The sequence below is a fragment of the Eretmochelys imbricata genome, chromosome 8, assembly GCF_965152235.1.
Source record: "Eretmochelys imbricata isolate rEreImb1 chromosome 8, rEreImb1.hap1, whole genome shotgun sequence".
NCBI lineage: Eukaryota > Metazoa > Chordata > Testudines > Cheloniidae > Eretmochelys > Eretmochelys imbricata.
The window spans coordinates 44,159,818-44,183,061 of record NC_135579.1 but is presented as its reverse complement, the minus strand read 5'-3'; the positions used below and the strand labels follow the sequence as shown (position 1 = coordinate 44,183,061).

At 46.3% G+C, this 23,244-nt stretch overlaps 1 protein-coding gene across 6 annotated transcripts in view; it reads left to right on the top strand.

The window, feature by feature from the left end:
• Nucleotides 1-23,244, top strand: part of PACS2 (phosphofurin acidic cluster sorting protein 2) — a 180,035-nt gene that overhangs the window by 113,367 nt on the left and 43,424 nt on the right. For 5 of the 6 annotated variants that reach the window (XM_077824568.1, XM_077824565.1, XM_077824564.1 and 2 more), the window contains exons 17-18: nt 5,490-5,600; nt 14,385-14,493. In XM_077824568.1, coding sequence (XP_077680694.1) covers nt 5,490-5,600; nt 14,385-14,493 — 220 coding nt within the window. The remainder of the gene's footprint in view (nt 1-5,489; nt 5,601-14,384; nt 14,494-23,244) is intronic. The other variant, XM_077824566.1, reaches the window with a different exon arrangement.

Below are 23,244 nucleotides of genomic sequence, written 5' to 3'. Positions count from 1 at the left end.
AAAGCAAATAATACTTGTCAAGGGAAATCTAACCATAGTCAAGAGTTAAAGTATCAAGATAGAATAGTTAGTGTTCATCTCACTGGACAGAAAAATCTTTCGTCGGGATCAAATGTGCCATTGAATGAAACTTCTGTGTATAAATGCAGAAGCGCCTGATCCTGCTAGAACAAGGATGGGCAAATTTTTTGGCCCAAGGGCCACGTCTGGGAATAGAAATTATATGGTGGGCCATGAATGCTCACAAAACTGGGGTTGGAGTGTGGGAGGGGGTGAGGGCTCTGGTTGGGGGTGCACGCTCCAGGGTGGGGCCAGAAATAATGAGTTCAGGGTGTGGGAGAGGGCTCCAGGCTGGGGCGGTGGGGAGGGTGAGGGCTCGGGCTCTGGCTGTGGGCTCTGGGGTAGGGCTGGGGATGAGGAGTTTGGGGTGTAGGAGGGTGCTCTGGGCTGGAATTGAGGGTTTGGAGGGCGGGAGGGGGGTTGGGGCTCAGGGGGAGGCTCAGGGTGCAGGCTCTGGGCAGTGCTCACCTCAGGTGGCTCCCAGAAGCAGCAGCATGTCCCTTCTACAGCTTTTATGCAGCGATGTGGCCAGGCGGCTCTCTACACTGCCCCATCCGCAGGTGCCAGAGGGGGCCATTGGAGGCGGGCCATGCTGCTGCTTTCGGGAGCTGCTCCCTGGCAGGTGCACCGGAGGGAGGGCCATGCCATGGCTTCTGGGAGCTGCATGGAGTGGCCCCTGACCCTGAGCCCCAGCTGGAGCGCCGGAGCAGGGCAAGCCCCAGATCCCGCTTCACAGCTGGAGCTTGAGGGTCGGCTTAAGATGGCTGATGAGCCAGATGTGGGCTGTGGGCCGTAGTTTGCCCACCCCTGTGCTAGAGACATCATAAATGCCATTATCACTGAAGCAGGGCTGTGGTGATGATTTAAGTCAGTGGTTCTCAACCAGGAGTCCAAGCCCCTGGGAAGCCTTGAGCAGGTTTCAGGGGGTCCACCAAGGCCAGGGTTAGATTCACTGGAGCCCAGGGCAGAAAGCCAAAGTGCTGCCATATGGGTCTGAAGCTCAGGGCCCTGATCCCTACCACCCCGGGCTGAAGCCGAAGCCTGAGCAATGTGGCTTCACGGGGGGCCCTGTGGCATGAGACCCCAGGCAATTGCCCTGCTTGTTGCCCCCTAATACTGGCCCTGGCTTTTATATGCAGAAAACCAGTTATTGTGGCACAGGTGGGCCGTGGAGTTTTTATAGCATGTTGGGGGGGCCCTCAGAAAGAGAGAGGTTGAGAATCTCTGATTTAATTAGAGCCGGGCAGGAAACAGTTTTCTGGTCCTATAAAAATTTTTTGAGAATTTGAAAAAAAAATTCCTATCCTGAATTGGGCCCAAAAGTCTATTTCATATTTTCATGAACTGAAAAAAAAAATGATTGGATTGGTCAAAACAGCTGGTTTTGATTTCAATTTTTTTGAATTTGTTTTTTTACTATAAATTAACTTACATTTCTAAAGTGAAAAGTCTTGGAACATTTTAGGATTGAAAATGACAAAATGGGATGTTTTGAGAACTTTAAAATGAGATATAGGAAATCTGTTGAAACAGACCCTTTCCTGTGAACAGTTTGTTTTGATGAAGCAGTGTTTTCCAACAAAAGACATTTACTTGAAAAACACCCAACCAACTCTGTTTTAAGCACCGGTTCCCAACTTTCCATCAGCTCTTCAGCATCAACTTCATTCAGGAGCCAAAAAATGCCTAAGATCAAGCATTGTTTATCCCATAAAAACACTGAAAGGCAAAGGCTTAAAGTTACAACCTCTTTTATGACAGGTTTCAGAGTAACAGCCGTGTTAGTCTGTATTCGCAAAAAGAAAAGGAGTACTTGTGGCACCTTAGAGACTAACCAATTTATTTGAGCATAAGCTTTCGTGAGCTACAGCTCACTTCATCGGATGCATACTGTGGAAACTGCAGAAGACATTATATACACAGAGACCATGAAACAATACCTCCTCCCACTCCACTCTCCTGCTGGTAATAGCTTATCTAAAGTGATCACTCTCCTTACAATGTGTATGATAATCCAGTTGGGCCATTTCCAGCACAAATCCAGGTTTTCTCACCCTCCACACACAAACTCACTCTCCTGCTGGTAATAGCCCATCTAAAGTGACGACTCTCTTTACAATGTGTGTGATAATCAAGGTGGGCCATTTCCAGCACAAATCCAGGTTTTCTCACCCCCCGCCCCTCCAAAAACCACACACACAAACTCACTCTCCTGCTGGTAATAGCTTATCCAAAGTGACCACTCTCCCTACAATGTGCATGATAATCAAGGTGGGCCATTTCCAGCACAAATCCAGGTTTTCTCACCCCCCCACCCCCATACACACACAAACTCTCTCTCCTGGTGGCAATAGCTCATCCAAACTGACTGGTTAGTCTCTAAGGTGCCACAAGTACTCCTTTTCTTTCTCCTTACAATGTGTATGATAATCAAGGTGGGCCATTTCCAGCATAAATCCAAGTTTAACCAGAACATCTGCGGGGGGGTAGGAAAAAACTCTTTTATGCTGGTAACATTGCCTTTAATGTAGTACAGAATGAACAACTGAAAAAAATAATTGAATCATTTTCTGGTGAATAGTTTCCTTCAGAGAGACTTATGCTCACAGGTTCACTGCTAGGTGCTGCATGTAAAAAAACGAAGGAAAAAAGAGATATAAAAAAAAATCACATTGATATTAACGCAAGATAGTCGAAGGTTAGAATTTGTCCTATTGTGGCTGTGAATGTCCACATAGGAAAAATGCATTCCAGCATAATGCCATTGATTCTAGAGTTGAAAAGACCTTATCCAAATGACTGAAGATACCCTCTAGGAATGCAGAGAAAAATATGACAAGAAGACCTTCACCATTTGTTCAGAACAACAAAGGAGAGAATTTCTCAGAAGTGTTCATTTTTATTACTGGTTTCCATAACATCCACCTTGTGCTATTTGCTTTACAAACTCAGAAGAATTCATCCTCTGCCCCAAATTCCTGGTGCATGGGTATTCAAAACACTACTTAAAACTCATTGAGAAAGAAGTAACATGTAGCACAGTCCTAAAACTTGTTGTGCGTGACATGTTGAGAAATTCTTTTGCAACCACCAGCAGCCTTCTTTTTTGTTGTCCAGAAAAGGTTTCGCAAAAAGAAAAGGAGTACTTGTGGCACCTTAGAGACTAACGAATTTATTTGAGCATGAGCTTTCGTGAGCTACAGCTCACTTCATCAGATGCATACCGTGCATCGCTGTAGCTCACGAAAGCTCATGCTCAAATAAATTCGTTAGTCTCTAAGGTGCCACAAGTACTCCTTTTCTTTTTGCGAATACAGACTAACACGGCTGTTACTCTGAAACCTGTCAGAAAAGGTTTAATGCCCCAGCTTCCAAAGAAATGCAGGGGAACTAGAGAAGTTCTTGTCTGTTTGCATTCAACACCACAGATGTGCTGAAATTTGCACTGGTATGAGGAGGATTTTGATTGGAAACATGGTATGCTTTTTACACAACAAGGGATACTACAGAGCATCATTACAAATGAGGTGAATTTGGGGGAATTTTGGCAGATATAGGCTCATGACACAAATGTCAATGTGGGTAGCTATTTAAAGAATTGGAAGCACACAAGGATAAAATCGAGAGATTTGGAGAAGCTATGGAACCTTTCCATTACTTAGCCAACACGACTAATCCAAAATACAGAAAATATTGGTTGAGCAAGGAACAGCAGAGGCTAGAATGTGACTGATAGAAGTTACAATCCTGAGTTCTGTCCTCCTCTATCATTTAAAATTGAGTATCCAGATTTCGATCACTAATCTGGTTTTGGAGGAAGCCGTGAAAAAGCCCATCTCAAAGTGGTGGAAGATTTCCGACACCTCAGGAGTCAGAATTGCTAACTCCAGAACGTAGTTTTTAAATGCCTTGACCTCCTCCTCAGCCAGCTCTGTGTTAGTCAACCCTTTCTCTAACCCTGCAAATCTGAATGTAGTAAAACTTCGTAGAGCTTTTCAGTAAAGTTGAAAAAACAAATACACTGATAAAAGTGTGTATTTAATGACTGATAAGAGCAGTAGGTGTAACTAGTTAGTTGTCTAGGGACACATTTAGCGAGTCTGCATGTGTGTGTTCCAGTAGAACTGCAAACTTTTCTTTGCTAACTCTGTTTACGTTTCACATGTCTCGTTAATAAAACCTTGATTTTTTTTTCCCATTGCTTTTTTTTTTCTCCCCTAAGGGGGAAAAAACCTGAGGTTTTTCTTGGTTGAATTAAATTGCACCCTCACTGTTTCGGAACAGATGTGATATGAGTTAGAACAGAATTTAGAGGAGAGGGTGTCTTCTCTGAATACAAACACAGTATATCACAGCTGTTTTGAGGACAAGAGCCCTGGTGACCTGCAGAGCAGAAGCAAGGATCTGATGCACATGCGGCTATTAAAGTAATTTGCAAAATTCCCTTTGGCTAAAGCAGGAGTAGGAGTTGAGTCACAATGGAAGAGCTGAGTCACAGAGTCTCACTATTTTACAAGTATTTTTCTCCTCAGCAGTTTCTCAGTCCTCGTTTTCTTCGGTCTCTTATTTTTGCTTTCGTTTACACTTTAGAATGTTTAGATCTGCTCAAGGGAGTCAAACTGAAGCAGCGTCTCTGATGCTGGAAAACAGTTGGACTCCTGTACTAAGAATGTTTGATCTGAGCAGCAGGGATTATACTACACAATTGGAACAGAAAGACTTGCATCACCACAGCTTGGTTACTGAGAGAACAACTCCATTTGGGGATCTGTCTGCATTGCGATTGGCTCTAGATATCTAATTTGCATCTCTGCTGTGTGGTTTTTTCTGTTCATCTGAAGAATGTGAGTTTCTGTACGATGGCTGCCTGATGGGCATCATTAGCTAGAATGCCAGGAAAACCATAACTGGGGAGAAACCCATGTGGCTGTGCTTCTGTGCTGACGTCAGTGTGAGCTGCAGATGCTCATCGCTCCTGAAAATCAGGCCACTTTTTATCTAGGATCCTAACTTTAAACACACGAGTCTGAAAACTTTGGCCTAAATTGCTTTCTGTTGCAATTGAAAACATACTAATGGAGCATCTAGATAATTTTATTTTGAACTTAAATTCTTTCCATACTAAGGGCTTGTCTACACTTGAAATGCTACAGCGGCACAGCAGACACTACATATGCTGATGGGAGGGGTTCTCCCATTGGTACAGGTAATCCACCTCCCCGAGAGGTGGGTAGCTAGATCGATGGGAGAATTCTTCCATTGGCAGAGTGCTGCTTACATGGGGATTTAGATCCAGCTTCGCTCAGGTGGATTTTTCTGATCCCTGCACAATGTAGCTGGGTCAACCTAACTGTTTAGTGTAGACCAAGCCTAATACTGTCAGTATGTTCAGCATTTGGAGCAACTGGCTTATTTTTCTCTCCTCTTAGGTTCTCATCCAGTGGCGAAGTATCTAGGCTCTGTAGATTACAGGTACAACAACTTCTTCCAAGACTTAGCCTGGAGAGATTTGTTTAATAAACTTGAAGCACAGACCACTGGTAAGAGCCTGTTTTAATTTTTGGGGTGCATGGAGCAAACAACTTGAGTGAGTTAGTAATGTTAGAAAATTGCAAATAAATGCAAGAGCTACAAATCTAAGAGTTTAGAGAATTTCACTGTCTTCCCCTCGCTCTCCAGTTCCATATTGCTTTTTCAGATGCTGACTCTTTTGGAGTCTTAACTGTCATTCTTTGTGGTCTTCCACTGCCACTCCAGGAGATTCAGTGCCTTTTTCAGGATTTCTGTATTTTCCCCCAGATCTTGGTTGGTTGTTTTTTTGTTCCGGGGTCCTCCCCATCACTTTAGCCAACTACCCACAGTAGCTCTGAAGTCTTTCAAGAGTTCCTCAATCCTCTATAGTCTTGACTAATCTAAATTGTTTTAGAGACACACGATGGGGGAGGTAATATCTTTTATTGGACTAACTTCTGTTGGTGAGATAGACGAGCTTTCACCCTTACAGAGAGCTCTTCTGTTTTTTATCATTGTCTCAAAGTAGATAATATCCTTTGCATGTGAGAATAATCCTATTTCCGAAGCCTGCTGGAAGCATCTGTTCCAGTGAAAGACACCCTTTGTCACTGCCCCAGCCTGTGTCAGATCAGCAGCTAGTTCCCATTCTGTTCTCAAGCAGTTCAACCAGCAAAAAACATGAATGGGTCACTTTACTAGGGAACTTTCCTAACAAGATCACATGGGACCAGATCTATAATGCAGATTCTTTTTACTTCTTTGCTCTACATAACGGTTTTTCCCTCAGAAGCAGAGTAGAATGTAAACATGTTATGCTCTGCCATTCTCACTGAGGTTACATAAGTTATTTAGACAAAAGGAATGTACACACACTGCAGATGCATGCATTGGCAACCTGAATTCTGTCCTTTTGTGTATGTGTATTGTGAGAGCCTTTCATTACACAATCACATACTATTCCTAAAATGCCATATCATTTTTCTACAACCTGACACTCACTTCTAGGGTCTCATCATTTTTATTCTTGTATATAACATTTATTGGCCAAATAGTTTTGTAAGTGATCAAGATAGAATTCTGTCATTCCAATCCAAAGTTCTCGATATAGTTATAGTCAAGTTATAACCCTCAAATGATGGTTCCTATTTTACTCCTGAGGGAATTCTGCACCACTGCGCTTGGCAGAATTCATGTCCCCCACAGATTTCTTTGCTTTCCTGCGGAAAAATGACTTTCTGACAGGAAAGCAAAGGAAAACTTCAAAAGCAGTCATGCACCACTCCCTAGCAGAGCAGGTACATCGTTTCAGGCACCCAGAGTAGCTGGCAGAGAGGTAAATCACTGCAGGGCTGGGGACACTCCAGCCAGTGGCTCCTACCCTGAGCAGGGATCAGCTGCTAGTCCCATCTGGACTGGAGGCAGGAGAGGATAGGACTTCCTCTTCCCCTGCAAGGAGTGTCTGGTTCTGTGTCAGACCCACCCCCAGAAACTTCCCCCAGCTGCAGTAAGCTCAGCATCCTCCCCTGCTTCCTGCCCCCATCGCTCCTCAGCTGTAGGGGGGGGGGGTCACTGTACGGGGAGCTGCTTCCCCATCCACCCAATCCCTGTACATCCAGACCTCCCATACCCAGACACCCCTGCCAAACTTCACTGGGTACATACAGAACTCCCCTAGCCCTCCATACCTGAACCCCACCTCACTGAACCTCAACCCCTGCCTCCAGACCCCTGCTGTTCGTTTTCCAAACGGAAGTGAGATTTCTGTATCAGTGTCTGTAGGCCCATACATGGTGCAGACGTGGTTATGAGGCTGTGCGAGACATCACCTTTGTTTCTTCTTACTCATGGTCGAAGTCTGAATTCTTATAGTTTTTTGTTATCTTCTACAGTTTACTGTTAGTATAGTTTCTCACCCTTGCCCGTTTGGGGCCTGGTCTCTGGGGGATTATGCCCCATGTTCTGTGGTTCAAGAACTGTGCTTTGCCTTTGCTCGTTCTCAGTGAGCAACGAGTATCACCCTTGCTTTTACTGTCTCAGGGAAGCCCATCTTGCTGTGAGATTTGCAGGTCTTTCCCACCGCGGAGTTGAGGCTTGTCTGCTCTGTTTCAGTAAGTTCCTCATGGAGGAGGTTCTCCAGCTGTATGCACCGTTCGATCCGGGACCATCGTTAATGGGCAGCAAGCAGTCTGGTACAGACCTGCCTCCTGTGCTCCCATGCCCAAACAGGCAGAATCAGGTACATCTCTACCCCGATATAATGCGATCTGATATAACACGAATTTGGATATAACGCGGTAAAGCATTTCCCCTCCCTCCTAGGCTTGCGTAAGCCTGGGAGGGAGGGAGGGCAGAGCGGTGGTGTGCTCAGGAGAGGAGGTGGGGCGTAGGTGAGCTGAGGTGGGGGGCGTGGGGAGGGCCCCAGCAAGTAACCGGGGCGGGTTCAGAGGAATCACTCCCTGCCCCAGCTCCACTCTGCTCCTTCCTCCCTTCCTCCCTCCTAGGCTTGCTGTGCCAAACAGCTGATTTGCGGCAAGCCTTGGAGGGAGGCGGGAGGAGAAGCGGAGTGGCGGCAGCGCACTCAGGGGAGGAGGTGGGGCGGGGGGGGCAGGGCAGGGAGCTGCTAGTGGGTGCTCCAGCCCCAGAGTTGGCACCTACGGCAGAAGCATGTCTGGCTCTGACATTCTGGCCAGGGGGTTGGATAAGGGGCAGAGGGTCTCGGGGTGGGGGGGGTGTCAGGGGACAGGGAGCAGGGGGGGTTGGATGGGTCGGGGGTTCTAAGGGGTCAGTCAGAGGTCGGGAAGTTGGTGGGGGTTAGAAAGGGGGCGGGGTCAGGCTGTTTCGGGAGGCACAGCCTTCCCTACCCGCCCCTCCATAGCAAGTTCGATATGACATGGTTTCACCTATAACGCAGTAAGATATTTTTTGGCTCCTGAGGTCCGCGTTATATCGGGGTAGAGGTGTACTTGTCCCCCAGTAAGGGTGGACTTTGTCTTCTCTCACCTGCCCCTCCTTCATTGGTGATACACATGGCAAATAAACACTTGAGACAGCACACACATGGCTCTGCCCCTCCACACAGGGCAGCTAAATGCCTGGATCTTCTGGGCCAGAAGGTCTTCTCTTCCATAGCATTTTAGTTTCACATTACTAACTACCAGGCTCTGCTGGCAAAGTATGCCTTTGCCAACTGTGCCAAGCTAGTAGAGTTCCTGGATGACTTGCCACCGGACAAACGGCAACACTTCCAGTTCCTGGTACAAGAAGGTTGCCTGACGGCCAAGGTGACCCTCCAGGTTTCAGTCAAAGCAGTGGACATGTCCTCCTGCTCCCTCACCACCAGAGGTAGTCATCCACCGGGAGTTGTGGCTACAGTTCTCCAGCTTCCCATGGGAGGTCCAAGACCTCCCCTTCAACCAGGACAAGCTGTTCTTGTATAGGACTGCTGAGTCCCTTCACTCCCTGAAGGACTTGAGGGCGATGCTTCAATGTCTTGAGAGATACTCTCCAGCAGAGGCAGCAATGACAACGCTCGGGACCCCGGTCCTTTGCGCCATACCAGACCCCTTGCCCTGCTATCAGGACGCCCCCACAAAAGCACACAAGTCCCAGCGGCCTCAGCCACTGTCACAGCCACCTCTTCCTCCTTGCCTCAACAACCACCTCAGGCACAGTTTTGACACGTGCATCGGGAGCTGCAAGCCCACCACGTCACCACCCTCGGCCCCCTCTGTCACATTTGGGGGCCATCTTGCCCTTTTTGCCCACAACTGGGGCAAGCTTACCACGAACCGTTAGGTGCTGGAGATTGTGTGGCACCGTTACTCTCAAGTTTCTTACCTTCCCGCTGCACCTGCCCCCCGGACTCGTACAGGGGATCTCTCCCATCACACCCTCCTGCAATGCAGGGCACGCACCTTCCTAGCCAAGGGTGGATGGAACAGGTAGTCAATCCCTTTGTTGGCAAGGAGTTCTACCTTCTGTACTTTCTTATCCTGAAGAAGGACGGAGAGCTCCCCCTCATCCTCGATCTCCCCCTTCTCAACACCTCTATCAACAAGACCAAGTTCCATATGGTGATGCTCACCTTGATCTTTCCCTCCCTTCTCCAGGGAGTCTGGTTCACAGCTCTCAATATGAAATATCAACATCTGCCCAGTCCACTGCAAATTTCTTTATTCCGTGTGGGCGCCAACCACTAGCAGGTCAGAGTTCTCCCCTTCAGTATCATAACAGCCCATGGGCATTCACGTCACGTCCTCCCATGCCAAGCTTACATCTGCAATTCATGCTCTTTGCTCTCTCCTCGCAACGCTTGGCATTTATATCAACGAGAGGACAAGTGCTGATTTCTTAACGCAGATGATCCACTTTATTGGTGCCCGCCACATTTCCATGGTGGCTTGTGGCTTTCTCCTGGTGGACTGCTTCGCTGCGCTGATGGCTGTGGTGGAGGACCTATACCGCAGCCCCTGCACCATGGTGTGCTGCTGCCTCCTCGGGCACATGACGGCCTGCACCTATGCAATGCTGCATGCCCGCTTGCACATGCGCTGCCTCCAGATGTGGCTCCTGTCAGTTGTCCAGCCCCATAACGCCCTGCTGGATAGCCCACTGCTTGTCCCATGGTCGGTTTGGGCTTCCCTCATATGGTGGCCCAACCCTTCCAAGGTGCTCATTAGCACTCCCTTCACTGCGCTGTCACGACTATCCCCCTGACCACAGATGCCTCCCTCGCCGGTTGGGGCTTTCATCTGTGCACACACACCACCCAGGGGATTTGGACGCAGCGTGAGGCCTGCATACACATCAATGTACTGGAGCTCCGACCAGTCCGCTTGGCCTGTCTGTCCTGGCCTCCCACCCATGCCGCTCATGTTCAGCTCCTCTCCGACAATACCATGGCTGGCAGTGGCCTATATCAACAGGCAAGGGGGCACCAAATCCCTGTCACTCTGTACGGAATCCATCTACCTCCAGAACCAGTGTATCCACCACTGTGTCATGCTCCGTGCGGCCTACCTCCTGGGCATGCAGAACTCCCTGGCCACTGTGGTCAGCCAGCATTGGTACATCAGTCACAAGGGGGAACTCCATGACCCCTCCCTCCACTCCCTCTGCCATACCAGGGACATCTCTCGGTGGGACCTTTTTTGCCATGTGCAACAAACACAAGTTCCCCCTGTACTATTCACTGAGGGCCATGGAGCCTGGCTCCCAAGGCAATGCTCTCCTCCTGCCTTGCTGCAGCAAACTCCTGCCTTCCATCCCCATTCATCTCCTTCCCCGGGTCCTACAGAAGATCTGACAAGACCCCAGGCCACGATTATCCTAATCGCCCCATTCTGGGCCAGTCAGTTTTGGTTTCTGGATCTCCTAAGATACTATGCCTGCTCCCAGACCTCCTCACCCAGGACCAGGGGCAGCGTCTGCCACCCCAACCCTGGCCTCCTTCATCTCACAGCCTGGTTTTTGGATGGGACTCAGGAATAGACAAAGTCTGTTTGACACCGGTGTGACTCATCCTTACGCACCGTAGGCAGACCTCCACCAGAGCATCCTACACGGTTTCACCCCCTGGGCTTGACACCATCTCCACCCCTGCCATCCTGGACTATCCCCACACTTCTTCATGGTTATTGCGGACAGATCCAGGGGCCAAGCCTCTCCTCCCAGCACATCTCGAAGTGGGTCTCAGCACGCATCCAAGAATGCTATGTGCTAACACCATGCAACCTGGCTGGATTACGGCACACTCAACGTCGTTGCAAGTGACCAACTCCACCGCCCTGGCTGATGTATCGTGGCATTCTGTGCACACTTTTCACCACCCACTATGCCATAGCCTGAGAGTGGCAGCTGATACAGCTGTGAGTTGCGCCGTCCTCCAGACTGTAATAGCCCTTGCATCCTCGCACCTCCCTCTGCAATGATCATTGCTTGCTACTCACACGCACTTGGAATACATATAGGGCCCATCACTCAAAGAAGAAGAAGAAGAGGAGGTTACTTACCTGTAACTGGAGGTTCTTTGAGATCTGTGGTCACTATTTGTATTCCAGTACCCGCCCTCCATCCCCTCTGCTATGGTCATCAGTAAGAGGATGACTGGGGGAGTGTCATCCTGCGCAGCCTCATATAACCTCACCTGCACCACGAGGCTACGTGTGGTGCATGTGGAGTTGATGAGCACTGCTACAGAAATCTTCTGACTGAGTTCATGGTGCGCATGTGCACTTGTGTTTGGAATACAAATAGGAGCACACATCTAGAAGAACTTCCAGTTATAGGGAAGCAATTTCCTCTTTTCCATTACTCTTGCAATTAATCATCAATACTGATGACAACATTGACGTAAAAATTCACCATACACACTTCACACAAACCTGGACTCTGACAAGCACAAGCTTACAAACTTTCAGTTTCTCACTAATATATTTAATTTTTAAACTCTAAAGTATTTTATCATTGATATTCCTAACCTGGCATTTTTCTGTATTCTCAGTTAGGAATTCAGCAGGGCTATGAGAGTTAATTAGGAAGTCAGGTTGTCCAGAGACTTCAGTGAGCAGAGCAACTCTTTAAGGTACTGGGAACTAAGAGTGTAGGCATTTCCCTTATTTAGCTCCTTAAAGTCTTGAGGGAGAAGAATGGAACTGGCTCACAGATGAACCAGTTCAGCATCAAAGCAGTTGCTTTAGCATGTAGGGTTTTCAGCAAATAAAGCTACATATATAAAGCTTTGCATGGCAGACTTGTTGGCAATCATTCATTCTATACCAATGCACTTTCCCAAACATTTTATTTGAAATCTATTCTTTCCTGAATTGTCCAATGTTCAGTTTTGTTTGGGCATCTACAAAAGTCATTGGTCATAGGCTGCAAAGAGTTAACTTTTCGGGAGAAAATGCCGAAGTTCTTAGATCGGGAAAAGAAGGTCAGTTTTGATTAGTTTGTGTCCTTGTTCTAGAGTTTAAGTCTCAGGGGAAAAAATAGTCCATGGAAGCACATAAGGTCAGCATAGCTTGTTGCTATTGAGTTGGTGGCTGTTGGATAAAAATAAAGCTTAGAAAGAAACTCTCCTTGGAATCCCAACAAAGTTACAACTGATGTCTTCCATACGGTATGTATTATAGTCCAAAGTCACACCGATTTTTCTCTTCAACCGGCAGCACTGCCTTAGTTGCTAATGAGACTGGCTTACCTCCAAATTTAAGTGAGCTATATGTGCCCGTAAAACTTTTCTTTATGCCTGTGTAAGAACTTACTATGTTTTCCCTTGTAATGAACTCCATTTATCTGGCATGCACAGGCACGTGTAGTGGTGCATGCGTTACTTCAAGGTTGAAGAAGAAAATGTGATCTTGTACTGGATGAGCACATGCAGCATGACCTTCTATAGCTGTGCATTTTACAGATAGAGAGAACTCTGTGTAAAATTGTGCTTTATAGAATGGAATTTTCAACAGGTTGTAATTTATTTAAACAAAATCCGTTTTCATTCTACTCGGTGCTTTATGAGCATTGGCCAAGTCTGAAGTTTTTTCGTTTTTTTAGGAGTAATGGTTATTTTTTGCTGCTTTTCCTTACTGAAAGTTTCTCCAGTTGCTGAAGAATGACATTCCTCAAAGACATTCAAGAACTACTACCTTTTTTCAAAATGGCTGCCATTTCCTGCAATGGGATTTGGGCCACAGGTGCCCTCTGTTGATAAATAGGCTCTCTTTTGAATTGGCTACCAAATGGGAGTGAAGCCTTCAGGGAAGTTCATTCTCATTGGAAGCCATGATTGGTGATGGCCAAGCCAGAAGAGGGCATCCTAGTTCATGGCTCTCAATCCCATTGAGAACATAAGGAGATGGCAGCCATTTTGAAAGACAGCAGTTCTTTGTGAACTTCTCTGAAGAAAGTTTATGAAGAATGACCAAAAAAAAAAATGAATTGTTAAGACTTCTTCAAATGTAGCCAATGCACACAACTTCAGTGAGTTTTAACATATGGGAAGACTGAATTTTCATTATTTCCATTAATAGCATTCAGAACAAAAAATGGTCTGACAGAAATTTAGCATCCTGTAAAACCCATCTTAAATTATTTTTTAACTCCTAAACTAATAGGTTTGCTTGTGAATTCTCAGAAGACCCATTCTGTGCTCAAAAAAGTGGTGCCAAAAGTTTGAGGAAGATACTTGGTACTCTTCGTACGTAAGAGGCCGAATTCCTATTTTAAATGCAAAACTCAATTCAGCCTTCACCATGGAACCATGGCTACCTCTGCCAAAACACTGTTTTTTCCTTCTATGCTTCTGTGTGAGGGGAACCAGCATTTTGGGTCTTTTCAGAAGGCCAATGCTGCATCCCCTTGGGGGTAGAGCCTTACACCACACCGTGGGTGACCCCTTTGTTCTCCTTCTCCCAAGGTCATTGCCGTAGCAGAAGTCATGCACTCAGCTCTGAGGACTAGAGAAACTCTCATGTTGCTATGCAGCGGTGCCTCTCCTCTCTTCTCTAAGCAAGGGGTGCTGTTGAGCCACACACTGAACTCTTGGGGAGGAGCACATGGCATTGATCTTGTTAGTCTTTCTTGCTGTCTGCTCTGGTTGGCACCTTGTTTTGAAACGTATCTTTCTTTCTAAATTTGAGTCCCTCTTTTCATTACCCAATTCTTGACCAAGCGACTGACAGTGTCCCCTATTTTTCTTTCTTGCCCTGGTTGATCTTGCATGATTTAATTTGCTGGTGACATTTTGCAGTTTCCATTAGTGAAGAATAGTCCTTATTCTGCTCCTGTCTCTTCTTTTCATTCTATTGCAGTTCAGGAAACACCAGATATTGTCTCCAGAATAACCCAGTATATAGCCGGGGCAAACTGTGCACACCAGTTGCCTATTGCAGAAGCAATGTTGACGTACAAACAGAAAAGGTACGTTGTTTCAGTAATGGTTTCCAAAATGTCAGGAAGTCCACGGAGGATGGGGGAAACACCACTTCATTCTCTTGTTACACACAAATATAGCTGGTCACCTCAAAACTGTTTGAGAAACAACCTGTAAGAGCTGCATATTCAAATCAAGAACTCTTTCAAGGAACAGTCCCTGGCACCGTGAGTGTCGTCAGCTAGATAGCAGATGACAAATCTAGAACAACCAGAAATTTGCCTTACTTTCTTCAGCGCAGTTGATATACCTGAAGAGCAAAGAAGCCTGGGAGGAACCTGTATACCTGCTTGGTCTCCGGATGCAAAGGAATTCAGATATCTGGCTTTGCTTACAGTGCCAGTGTCTGAATGTTTTGTGAGGGGGAGCGCTCAGACCTCAGAGCATGAACTCTGCCTAGCCCTCGACCAGGGTGTCTCTGAGGGGTCCTGGCCTCTGCCTCCTTAAGAATTGGTGCAAAAGCCTGGGTAGAGAATACTGCCTCAGCGCCCATCTGACAGGTGAGGGAAGGAGCTGCTCCTCTCCTTGGCAGCTACAGCATTACTGGGGTCCCAGTCAGGACAGCTGGAGCTCACCAGGGTTTACTTCAGCTTTGGCATGGATATGGGGCTTATGAGATGTGGGTTGAGAGGAGAGTACGGGAGTCAGCAAACAGGATAGGAGCAAAGCGGGAGCGGGGCAGAAGCGGCTATGCCCAAGTATAGCAGTGAGGATGGGGGACCTATGGGAATGAGGCCCAATGTGTTGGCATAGGAGTTTTCTTATCTGTTTAAGACGAAGTAATCCAATATTAGCAAGATTGAGTTCTTGTATTTCCTGATTCCTTCAGTTCTCAAGGTAGCTTTAACTCACCTGCGTTACTTTTTCAATTAGTGACAAAATCCGCAAATATACCGTATATGCCACATGGGTGAGGTAAAGCTGAGTTTAATGATACTTCCTAAATTGGTGCAGAACTTGTGACTTTAATGGTACACTGGTACCATGGTAGTTACTTCACATTCAATTTTTATAGGAGTAGAAGCTAAATTTACAAGCAGTAATTACTCGTTATTTTTCTTTCCTCTTTGAAAGTTGGGAGCATATTTGTTTGCAATCCTCTAGTTGCTCCCCATTTCTTTCTGGAAGTAACTGAAGTGGTTCAATAAAATCCTTAGTTCACTCTCATAGGCCCCTCAACTAGATATCTCCAGAGCTGCCGATTTAGTAAATATTTGAATATTCTAACCTGCTTGTCTCATTAGCTGTATTTTAATGTCTCCCTTACTTCCTGCCCAAACTTTGTTCTGTAATATTAACCTAATAACACTTTAGCCATTTGGTTGCTTAGCCATTGTAGCACCATGATTGATTGTCTCACTCCTGATTTATGAATGAAACTGCATTCTCTCCACAAATAGCAGGAGAAAATTCTAAATCTTTTTACTACAGCATTAACTTGTTCTAATATTGCTGTCTTTGTCTTTCCTGCATGCTTTAACTATTGTATTCTTGTTTGGTTCCCCCTTGACTTCTCCATTTCTAGTACCGGTTCCTGTTTATAATGAGCACTCCCATTTAACCAGTTTACCCACTTTGACTTTCTGCCATGCCCAGGTTGGCTGATCTAAGAATCAAGTTTGCAAGTGGTACTTTGTTGAAAACGTTCTGACATCTAGCTAGACGTCACATGTGTTTCCCTGGTCAACAGCCTGTCTGACCTCCTTACTAGGAGGATAATTCTGTCTGAGATCAGCTGTTCAGATTTCTTTAAAGTGTGCTGGTTTCTATTTACAGCCATGTCTGTCCACCCCATTCCATCAAGCTGTCTTTTATGATAGATTCGGGCAGTTCACGCAAGCCTGTAACAGATCATAGTTACCTTACTCCACCTTTTCCCTTTTTAAAGATAGGCTTGGCATCACACCCTTCAGGTCCTCTTGGTGCACTGTGCCTGAAGCCATGCAAAGGTTGCTTGGTCTGTCTGGGGCTACCTTGAAGTGAAATAATGAAGAATTTTATTTGGTTCCTCAACCATTGCCACAGGCCCTCACTCCCTGGTATCTTCCTCACTTCCTGGCTAAAATGTGAGGTCATTAGAGTTTCTGGAATCTATTTATGGATCTGTTCAAACAATTTCTGCTTTCAGCCAAGTACCACAAAGGGAATTAGAGAGGTTAGGAAAGCAATTTATCACATGGAGTAATGGGAAATTATCTCCCACCTCTGGTTTCCTTCAGAAACTGTGCTCACTGATGGCAGTGACTTGGAGGAATTATTTTTTAAAGTAACATATACAAGTAGGGCTCCATTAGCACTACCCAAATGAATGTATTGCTTTCTATCATAAGTATAATAACGTGTTCATTTTTTCCTTTGGTTGCTTTCTGAAAAGGAAAAAGAGCTTTCATTTTGATTTTACCATAAGGTATCCATTCTTTAGGTTCCCTTCCCCATTCTGTACCTTCTGTACTTTTCCTGGGCTGGTCTTTCATGTCTTGTTTAACAGCTCCTGCAGGTCTGGGTTGCTTAACTTGTGCTTCAGATTAAATTCTGTTTGTTCCTTTTCACACTCCTGCCTCTGGTGGCAGAATGCACTGTTCCAAGGACCACAAAGCCAATTGTTTGGGGAACCGAAATGCAGGTTTCACAGAAAATAAATTTAAGAATAGAAATGTTATCCAGAAAATAAAGAAGTTTGGCCAGTGTCACTTGAGGGCATGAGAATGTGAAAGTGAAAATAGCCAGTCTTGGTTCCTACTGTCAAAACTGAGTTAAGCAAATGATTTTAATAGGTAACATGTATGTAGAAGTGATTTAGAATTGTGACGTATTTTGGTTTTAATATATCAGTACAGGTAAGGTTATTATAAACGTGGCTTTTATGTTGATCATGTGCCTTTTATCTTCTAGTCACAGCTATTAGGGGGTTTACTGTGGTATATAAAGAATCCACACTAAACCAAGGTTTTAAGTGTCACCAGTAGTGTAATTTTAAAGAATGTTCTTTGCTCCCAACAATGGCACCAAGTGTACCTCCTAAGTGTACGTCTATACTAAGAGAAAAGCTCTGTGACACAGCCGTGACTGACCCAGGCCAGCTAACTTGGGTTGCAGAGCTAAAGGTTGCTGAGCCTGAGCTCTGGGACCATCCACTATTGCAGCGTCCCAGAGCTCAGACTCCAGCCTGAGCCTGGATGTCTGCCAAGCAGTTTTTTAGCCCGTCAGCCCAAGTCTGCTGATATGGGCCAGACGCAGGTTTTTTATCTTTGTGTAGACGTACCCTGAGACTACAGGTTTTGGAACCTCTTCATCTGGAGTAGAAGCATGTGGGTCTTTCAAGATTACAGGCCAGGTGTTCCCTTCCCAATAACAAGTTGAAAGAAGAGAAATGTAGCTCCTGGAATGGAAGCCTCCATAAGTTCAGGCTAGCTTTTGCATATTCTTCAATCTAAGACAAGGTTGTGGGGCGGGCAAACGAGAATGTAGCAAGAGTAGCAGGAGGCATTCGGTTCTCTAACCCTAGTTGGTGTTCGTGGTCTGACAGATGCTGCATTCTGCCCCAGTTCTGAACTGTCCAGTGACCTCTGTTCAGTGTTCCAGTCACAAGGCCTTGTAGAGCTCTCAATCTCCGTACTGAGCTGAGGGAAACAACTTCTTCGAAGCTACTCATTCCTTTGGAGGAAGCAGCTCTATTCCACAAGCTCAATGAAAATTGCTTTTTAGAAACACTTTAAAAATCTTCCCAGCATCCTGGCACTTGCTCTGTTAAATAAGCTCTAGTGATTTGAGGACACCAAAACCAGAGAGAGAAACCATTCTCCAGAACCTAGCCATATGTAATGAACTGCTTTATATAACTTGTTTGCTGCCAGTTCCTAACTTAACTGACTTCTGCTCTCCTTCCCACCCAACCCGCCCCGCCACCCCTCACCACTTGTTCTGTTTGTCATGGCAAGACTGAAGCATGTACTGCCTGTGATAGACTGCATATTGTCTGAAAGCTTTGCCCCGTTTCTTTGGAGCATCCGCTGACTTTCCCAAAATACAGAGACTTGGGGAGAGGAAGGGGTTTAGGGACAAAATGATTTGCTGTATTTTGTCTCTTCTGGGTGATGTACTCTCTGTGGTGGGTGGGTGTGGTGGTGGTAGGGTTGGGAGGAGGAGAAATGCTTTAGTTACGGAATAGCAGAAGACTGCTGCAGTCCAGATGAGATTAAATGGTATCAATGGGAAGGGTCATTTACTTACCATGTACTTAGTCATCTTTCACGTAATGCTGATGACCAGGTCTCATACAGACAGACTACGCCCAAAATGTGGGTCAAGGGAGCTACACTGCTCAGGGCTGTGAAAAATTTCACTCTGTATAATGTAGCTAGGTCACCCAAACCCCATTAGAAGAACTATTCCATCAGCCTCGCTACTGCCTTGTGAGGGGGTGGATTTACATCAGAGATGGAAAAACCATTCCAGGGCTGTAGTAAGTGTCTATATGACCAGCACTACTGCTGCGTAGCTGTGTTGCTGGAGCACCTTCTGATTTAGACATACCCTGTTCTCTAGAAGGAAACACTCTATTGTACAGAATTTTTGTAGGCTTTAGTTGTCATAATTGGAACACTTTGTCTGCCAGTGGTAACTCACAATAGTTGTCCAGCCAGGTCATCGAGCATTCATGGCAGTGGACAACAAAGTTAGTGTTGCCCATGGTAATTCTGAAGCCTTGGGGCTTCTGGATCTCATTTGCATGAATCTAGGCTGCAGCTTGGCTTTGGAAATGAAAGCACTGCTCACTTGTATTAGGGAATCTGTCATTTACTGCCTCTTTAAAAATGTAGAGTACATTTGTGATCTGTAAACAAATTCTCTCCTGCTCTATTGCAAACTGAATGGCCCCAGTTGTCATCCCATGCATTAAAAAAAGCACACTGGGTAGAAGGGTAATCAATGCTTTTTTTGCCTCTGTCTTCATGAACAAGGTCAGTTCCCAGGCTACTGTATTGGGCAGCACAGCATGGGGAGGAGGTGACCAACCCTCTGTGGAGAAAGAAGTGGTTCGGGACTATTTAGAAAAGCTGAACGAGCACAAGTCAGATGCGCAGCATCCGAGAGTGCTAAAGCAGTTGGCGGATGAGATTGCAGAGCCATTTGCCATTATCTTTGAAAACTCATGGCGATCGGGGGAAGTCCCAGACGACTGGAAAAAGGCTAATGTAGTGCCCATCTTTAAAAAAGGGAAGGAGGACGATCCGGGGAACTACAGGCCAGTCAGCCTCACCTCAGTCCCTGGAAGAAAAATGGAGCAGGTCCTCAAGGAATCAATTTTGAAGCACTTAGAGAAGAGGAAAGTGATCAGGAACAGTCAGCATGGATTCACCAAGGGCAAGTCATGCCTGACTAATTTAATTGCCTTCTATGACGAGATAACTGGCTCTGTGGATGAGGAGAAAGCAGTGGACGTGTTATTCCTTGACTTTAGCAAAGCTTTTGACATGGTCTCCCACAATATTCTTGCCAGCAAGTTAAAGAAGTAAGGGCTGGATGAATGGACTATAAGGTGGATAGAAAGCTGGCTAGATCGTCGGGCTCAGTGGGTAGTGATCAATGCCTCCGTGTCTAGTTGGCAGCCGGAACCAAGCGGAGCGCCCCAAGGGTCAGTCCTGGGGCCGGTTTTGTTCAGTATCTTCATAAATGATCTGGAGGAGGCATGAACTTCACCCTCAGCAAGTTTGCAGATGACACTAAACTGGGAGGAGTGCTAGATACGCTAGAGGGTCGGGATAGGATACAGAGGGACCTAGACAAATTAGAGGATTGGGCCGAAAGGAATCTGATGAGGTTCAACAAGGACAAGTGCAGAGTCCTGCACTTAGGACGGAAGAATCCCATGCACCGCTACAGACTAGGGACCGAGTGGCTAGGCAGCAGTGCTGCAGAAAAGGACCTAGGGGTTACAGTGGACGAGAAGCTGGATATGAGTCAACAGTGTGCCCTTGTTGCCAAGAAGGCCAATGGTATTTTGGGCTGTATAAGTAGGGGCATTGCCAGCAGATCGAGGGACGTGATCGTTTCCCTCTATTCGACATTGGTGAGGCCTCATCTGGAGTACTGTGTCCGGTTTTGGGCCTCACACTACAAGAAGGATGTGAAAAAATTGGAAAACATCCAGTGGAGGGCAACAAAAATGATTAGGGGACTGGAACACATGGCTTATGAGGAGAGGCTGAGGGAACTGGGATTGTTTAGTCTGCGGAAGAGAAGAATGAGGGGGGATTTGATAGCTGCTTTCAACTACCTGAAAGGGGGTTCCAAAGAGGATGGATCTAGACTGTTCTCAGTGGTAGCAGATGACAGAACAAGGAATAATGGTCTTAAGTTGCAGTGGGGGAGGTTTAGGTTGGATATTAGGAAAAACTTTTTTACTAGGAAGGTGGTGAAGCACTGGAATGTGTTACCTAGGGAGGTGGTGGAATCTCCTTCCTTTGAGGTTTTTAAGGTCAGGCTTGGCTGGGGTGATTTAGTTGGGGATCGGTCCTGCTTTGCGCAGAGGGTTGAACTAGATGACCTCCTGAGGTCCCTTCCAACCCTATGATTCTTTGAAGGGTGAGCAGAGAATATGCCGGAAGAGTAGCACGACCTGTGCCCTGCACCCTCCCCTCTCACTCCCTAGCCATGCTCTTCTGGGCACATTGGTAGTTGCTTGGGGTGTGGTAGCAGCCATTCCCCATGTCTGACAAAGGAGAAAGGGAGGTGTTTGAAATACTGTGAAGTCAGCTCCCTCGACAGCAAGAAGTGGAAGTAACACTGGTACGGGCTTGCTGCTTTTGATGAGGTCCCCCTTACTGGTCACCAGTGAGCTGATTGGCTGCAGGCCAGTGGGTCAGTGCAGCATATTGCTGACCCTGGTCAGAGAAGGTTGGTGGAGTATAGGACTGCTGTGGCCTAGAAAGCTGCCTCCAGTTCAGTAGGTGTTAGTGACACCAGCAGCATTGTACCAGTGCCAGGCCTATCCACTGGAGGTGGCACTACTGACCTGGCTGCTGCAAGGCAAGACCCCATGCCCTCCTTGCACCATGGTAGTTAATGCTGCCGGAGCGCGTCACATGCCAGTGAGCACTGAGCAGCCCAGGATGTCTAAAAGATATTTCCCCTCGCCACGGGACACACTGCCCCAGGGCTCGGCACCCAACACTGTCTCTTCCAAAGCGCAGGCTCTGAAGCTGCCAGATTGTATGCTGGAATCTAGGGGGGATCCTGCAATGGAAGTTTTGTTCAAACCCCCCACCACCCCACCCCCAGAACCATGCCTCTTTTTGGCTCAGCCATGCCCACCTGTTGTGGTTGGCATTGGTGAGAATCTGTGGCGGCACTTGAGGAAAACATGACAGCATTTCCTCTTTGGGGCACTCTGAGGGAATAATTTGATGCATTTTGTGCCCTTGACCTCTCTGAACTGTGCAGCAGGGGGTAAATGGGGCTGAAATGTGATGTTTTACTACATTCTGTTGTATTGTCATGATTGCCAATAGCTGCATTCCAGGAAAAGTTGCTGGTTTTGCAAGGGCTTATGGTCACTCTAATAAGAATTTTACATCTTTCGGGAGACCAAGAGCACTCGCATATGGTGTGCTACTGTGGCAGAGATGGAGCCTATAGCATGGCTTAGGTCAGATGGTAGGGAATGCCATAGATTCTCCAGTGAGTAACCTGGAACCCAGTGAGTAACCTGGAACCCAGCTCCATTACTGCATTATCGGAGATGGCAATGAAACGAAGGCAAACAGATGGCTAGATCTGTGAATGACTTGAAAAGTGCCTCAGACACGAGAGGACCCAGAGTGCCCATGCATGTGACATGGCCCAGGAGTATGACGAACGCTGAAAATGGTCCGAAGTTGTGGAGAAAGACTGACACACTTCCCACCCACAGGGAGAAATCAAATTTGGAAGTGAATCTTCCAAAGAGTCTAAATGACTTTTGGCCATTTCATCCATTTATTCACAATGCAAGTTGATGAAATCAAAACCAGTATTTTTGTGACTGTCATCTGCAGTAAATTAGCCGCAAACACTGATGCCCTCATCCCTAAGGATGAGAATTCTGGGGTGTGGAGTGACTGCCCTGCATGATGCTGCTGTTGGCACTTGGCCTTCAACCAGTGTAATGGGCCACAAAGACCTCACCTGGTGGGACAGAACTGCTACCCCTTTCTCCTGCTGACCATATGGGGGCATTACTGGAACCGAGAGCCTGGTTTTGGACCTCTGACTGTAAAATCAAGGCCCCTCGATACATTCGGTGTCACGCTCTGTATTAAAGTTCCATTTATAGTGTATAAAGAGTTAATAGGTGTTTTAATAAAAGGCTAACAATTGACTAACCAACCTTAAGTACTTGTCCGGCACCTATCACTGTAATAGGTTAGTGCCTCACAATCTTAATGCCTTTAACCTTCCCATCCCTGTGACTAGAAAAGTGGTGTTATCCCGCTCTGCATGTCAACTGGTTACTTAAACTCAAACACCTTCTGCTGATTTGATTGCCCTCTGTAGCATACTCCTCATGTCTGTAACAGCCTGAGAACACCCGTTAATTGTTTATTCACCCTTTATAAATGGAAGCTTAATATACAGTGACCACATTTTGCAAGATCAGGGCAGCTGTTTAATTTCTTCACTATCATATTTAAAATCCCTGTAGTTCTAGGTTACCCTTCTTGACTTACTATTTCATCAAAATCTTTTCTAGTGCAAAC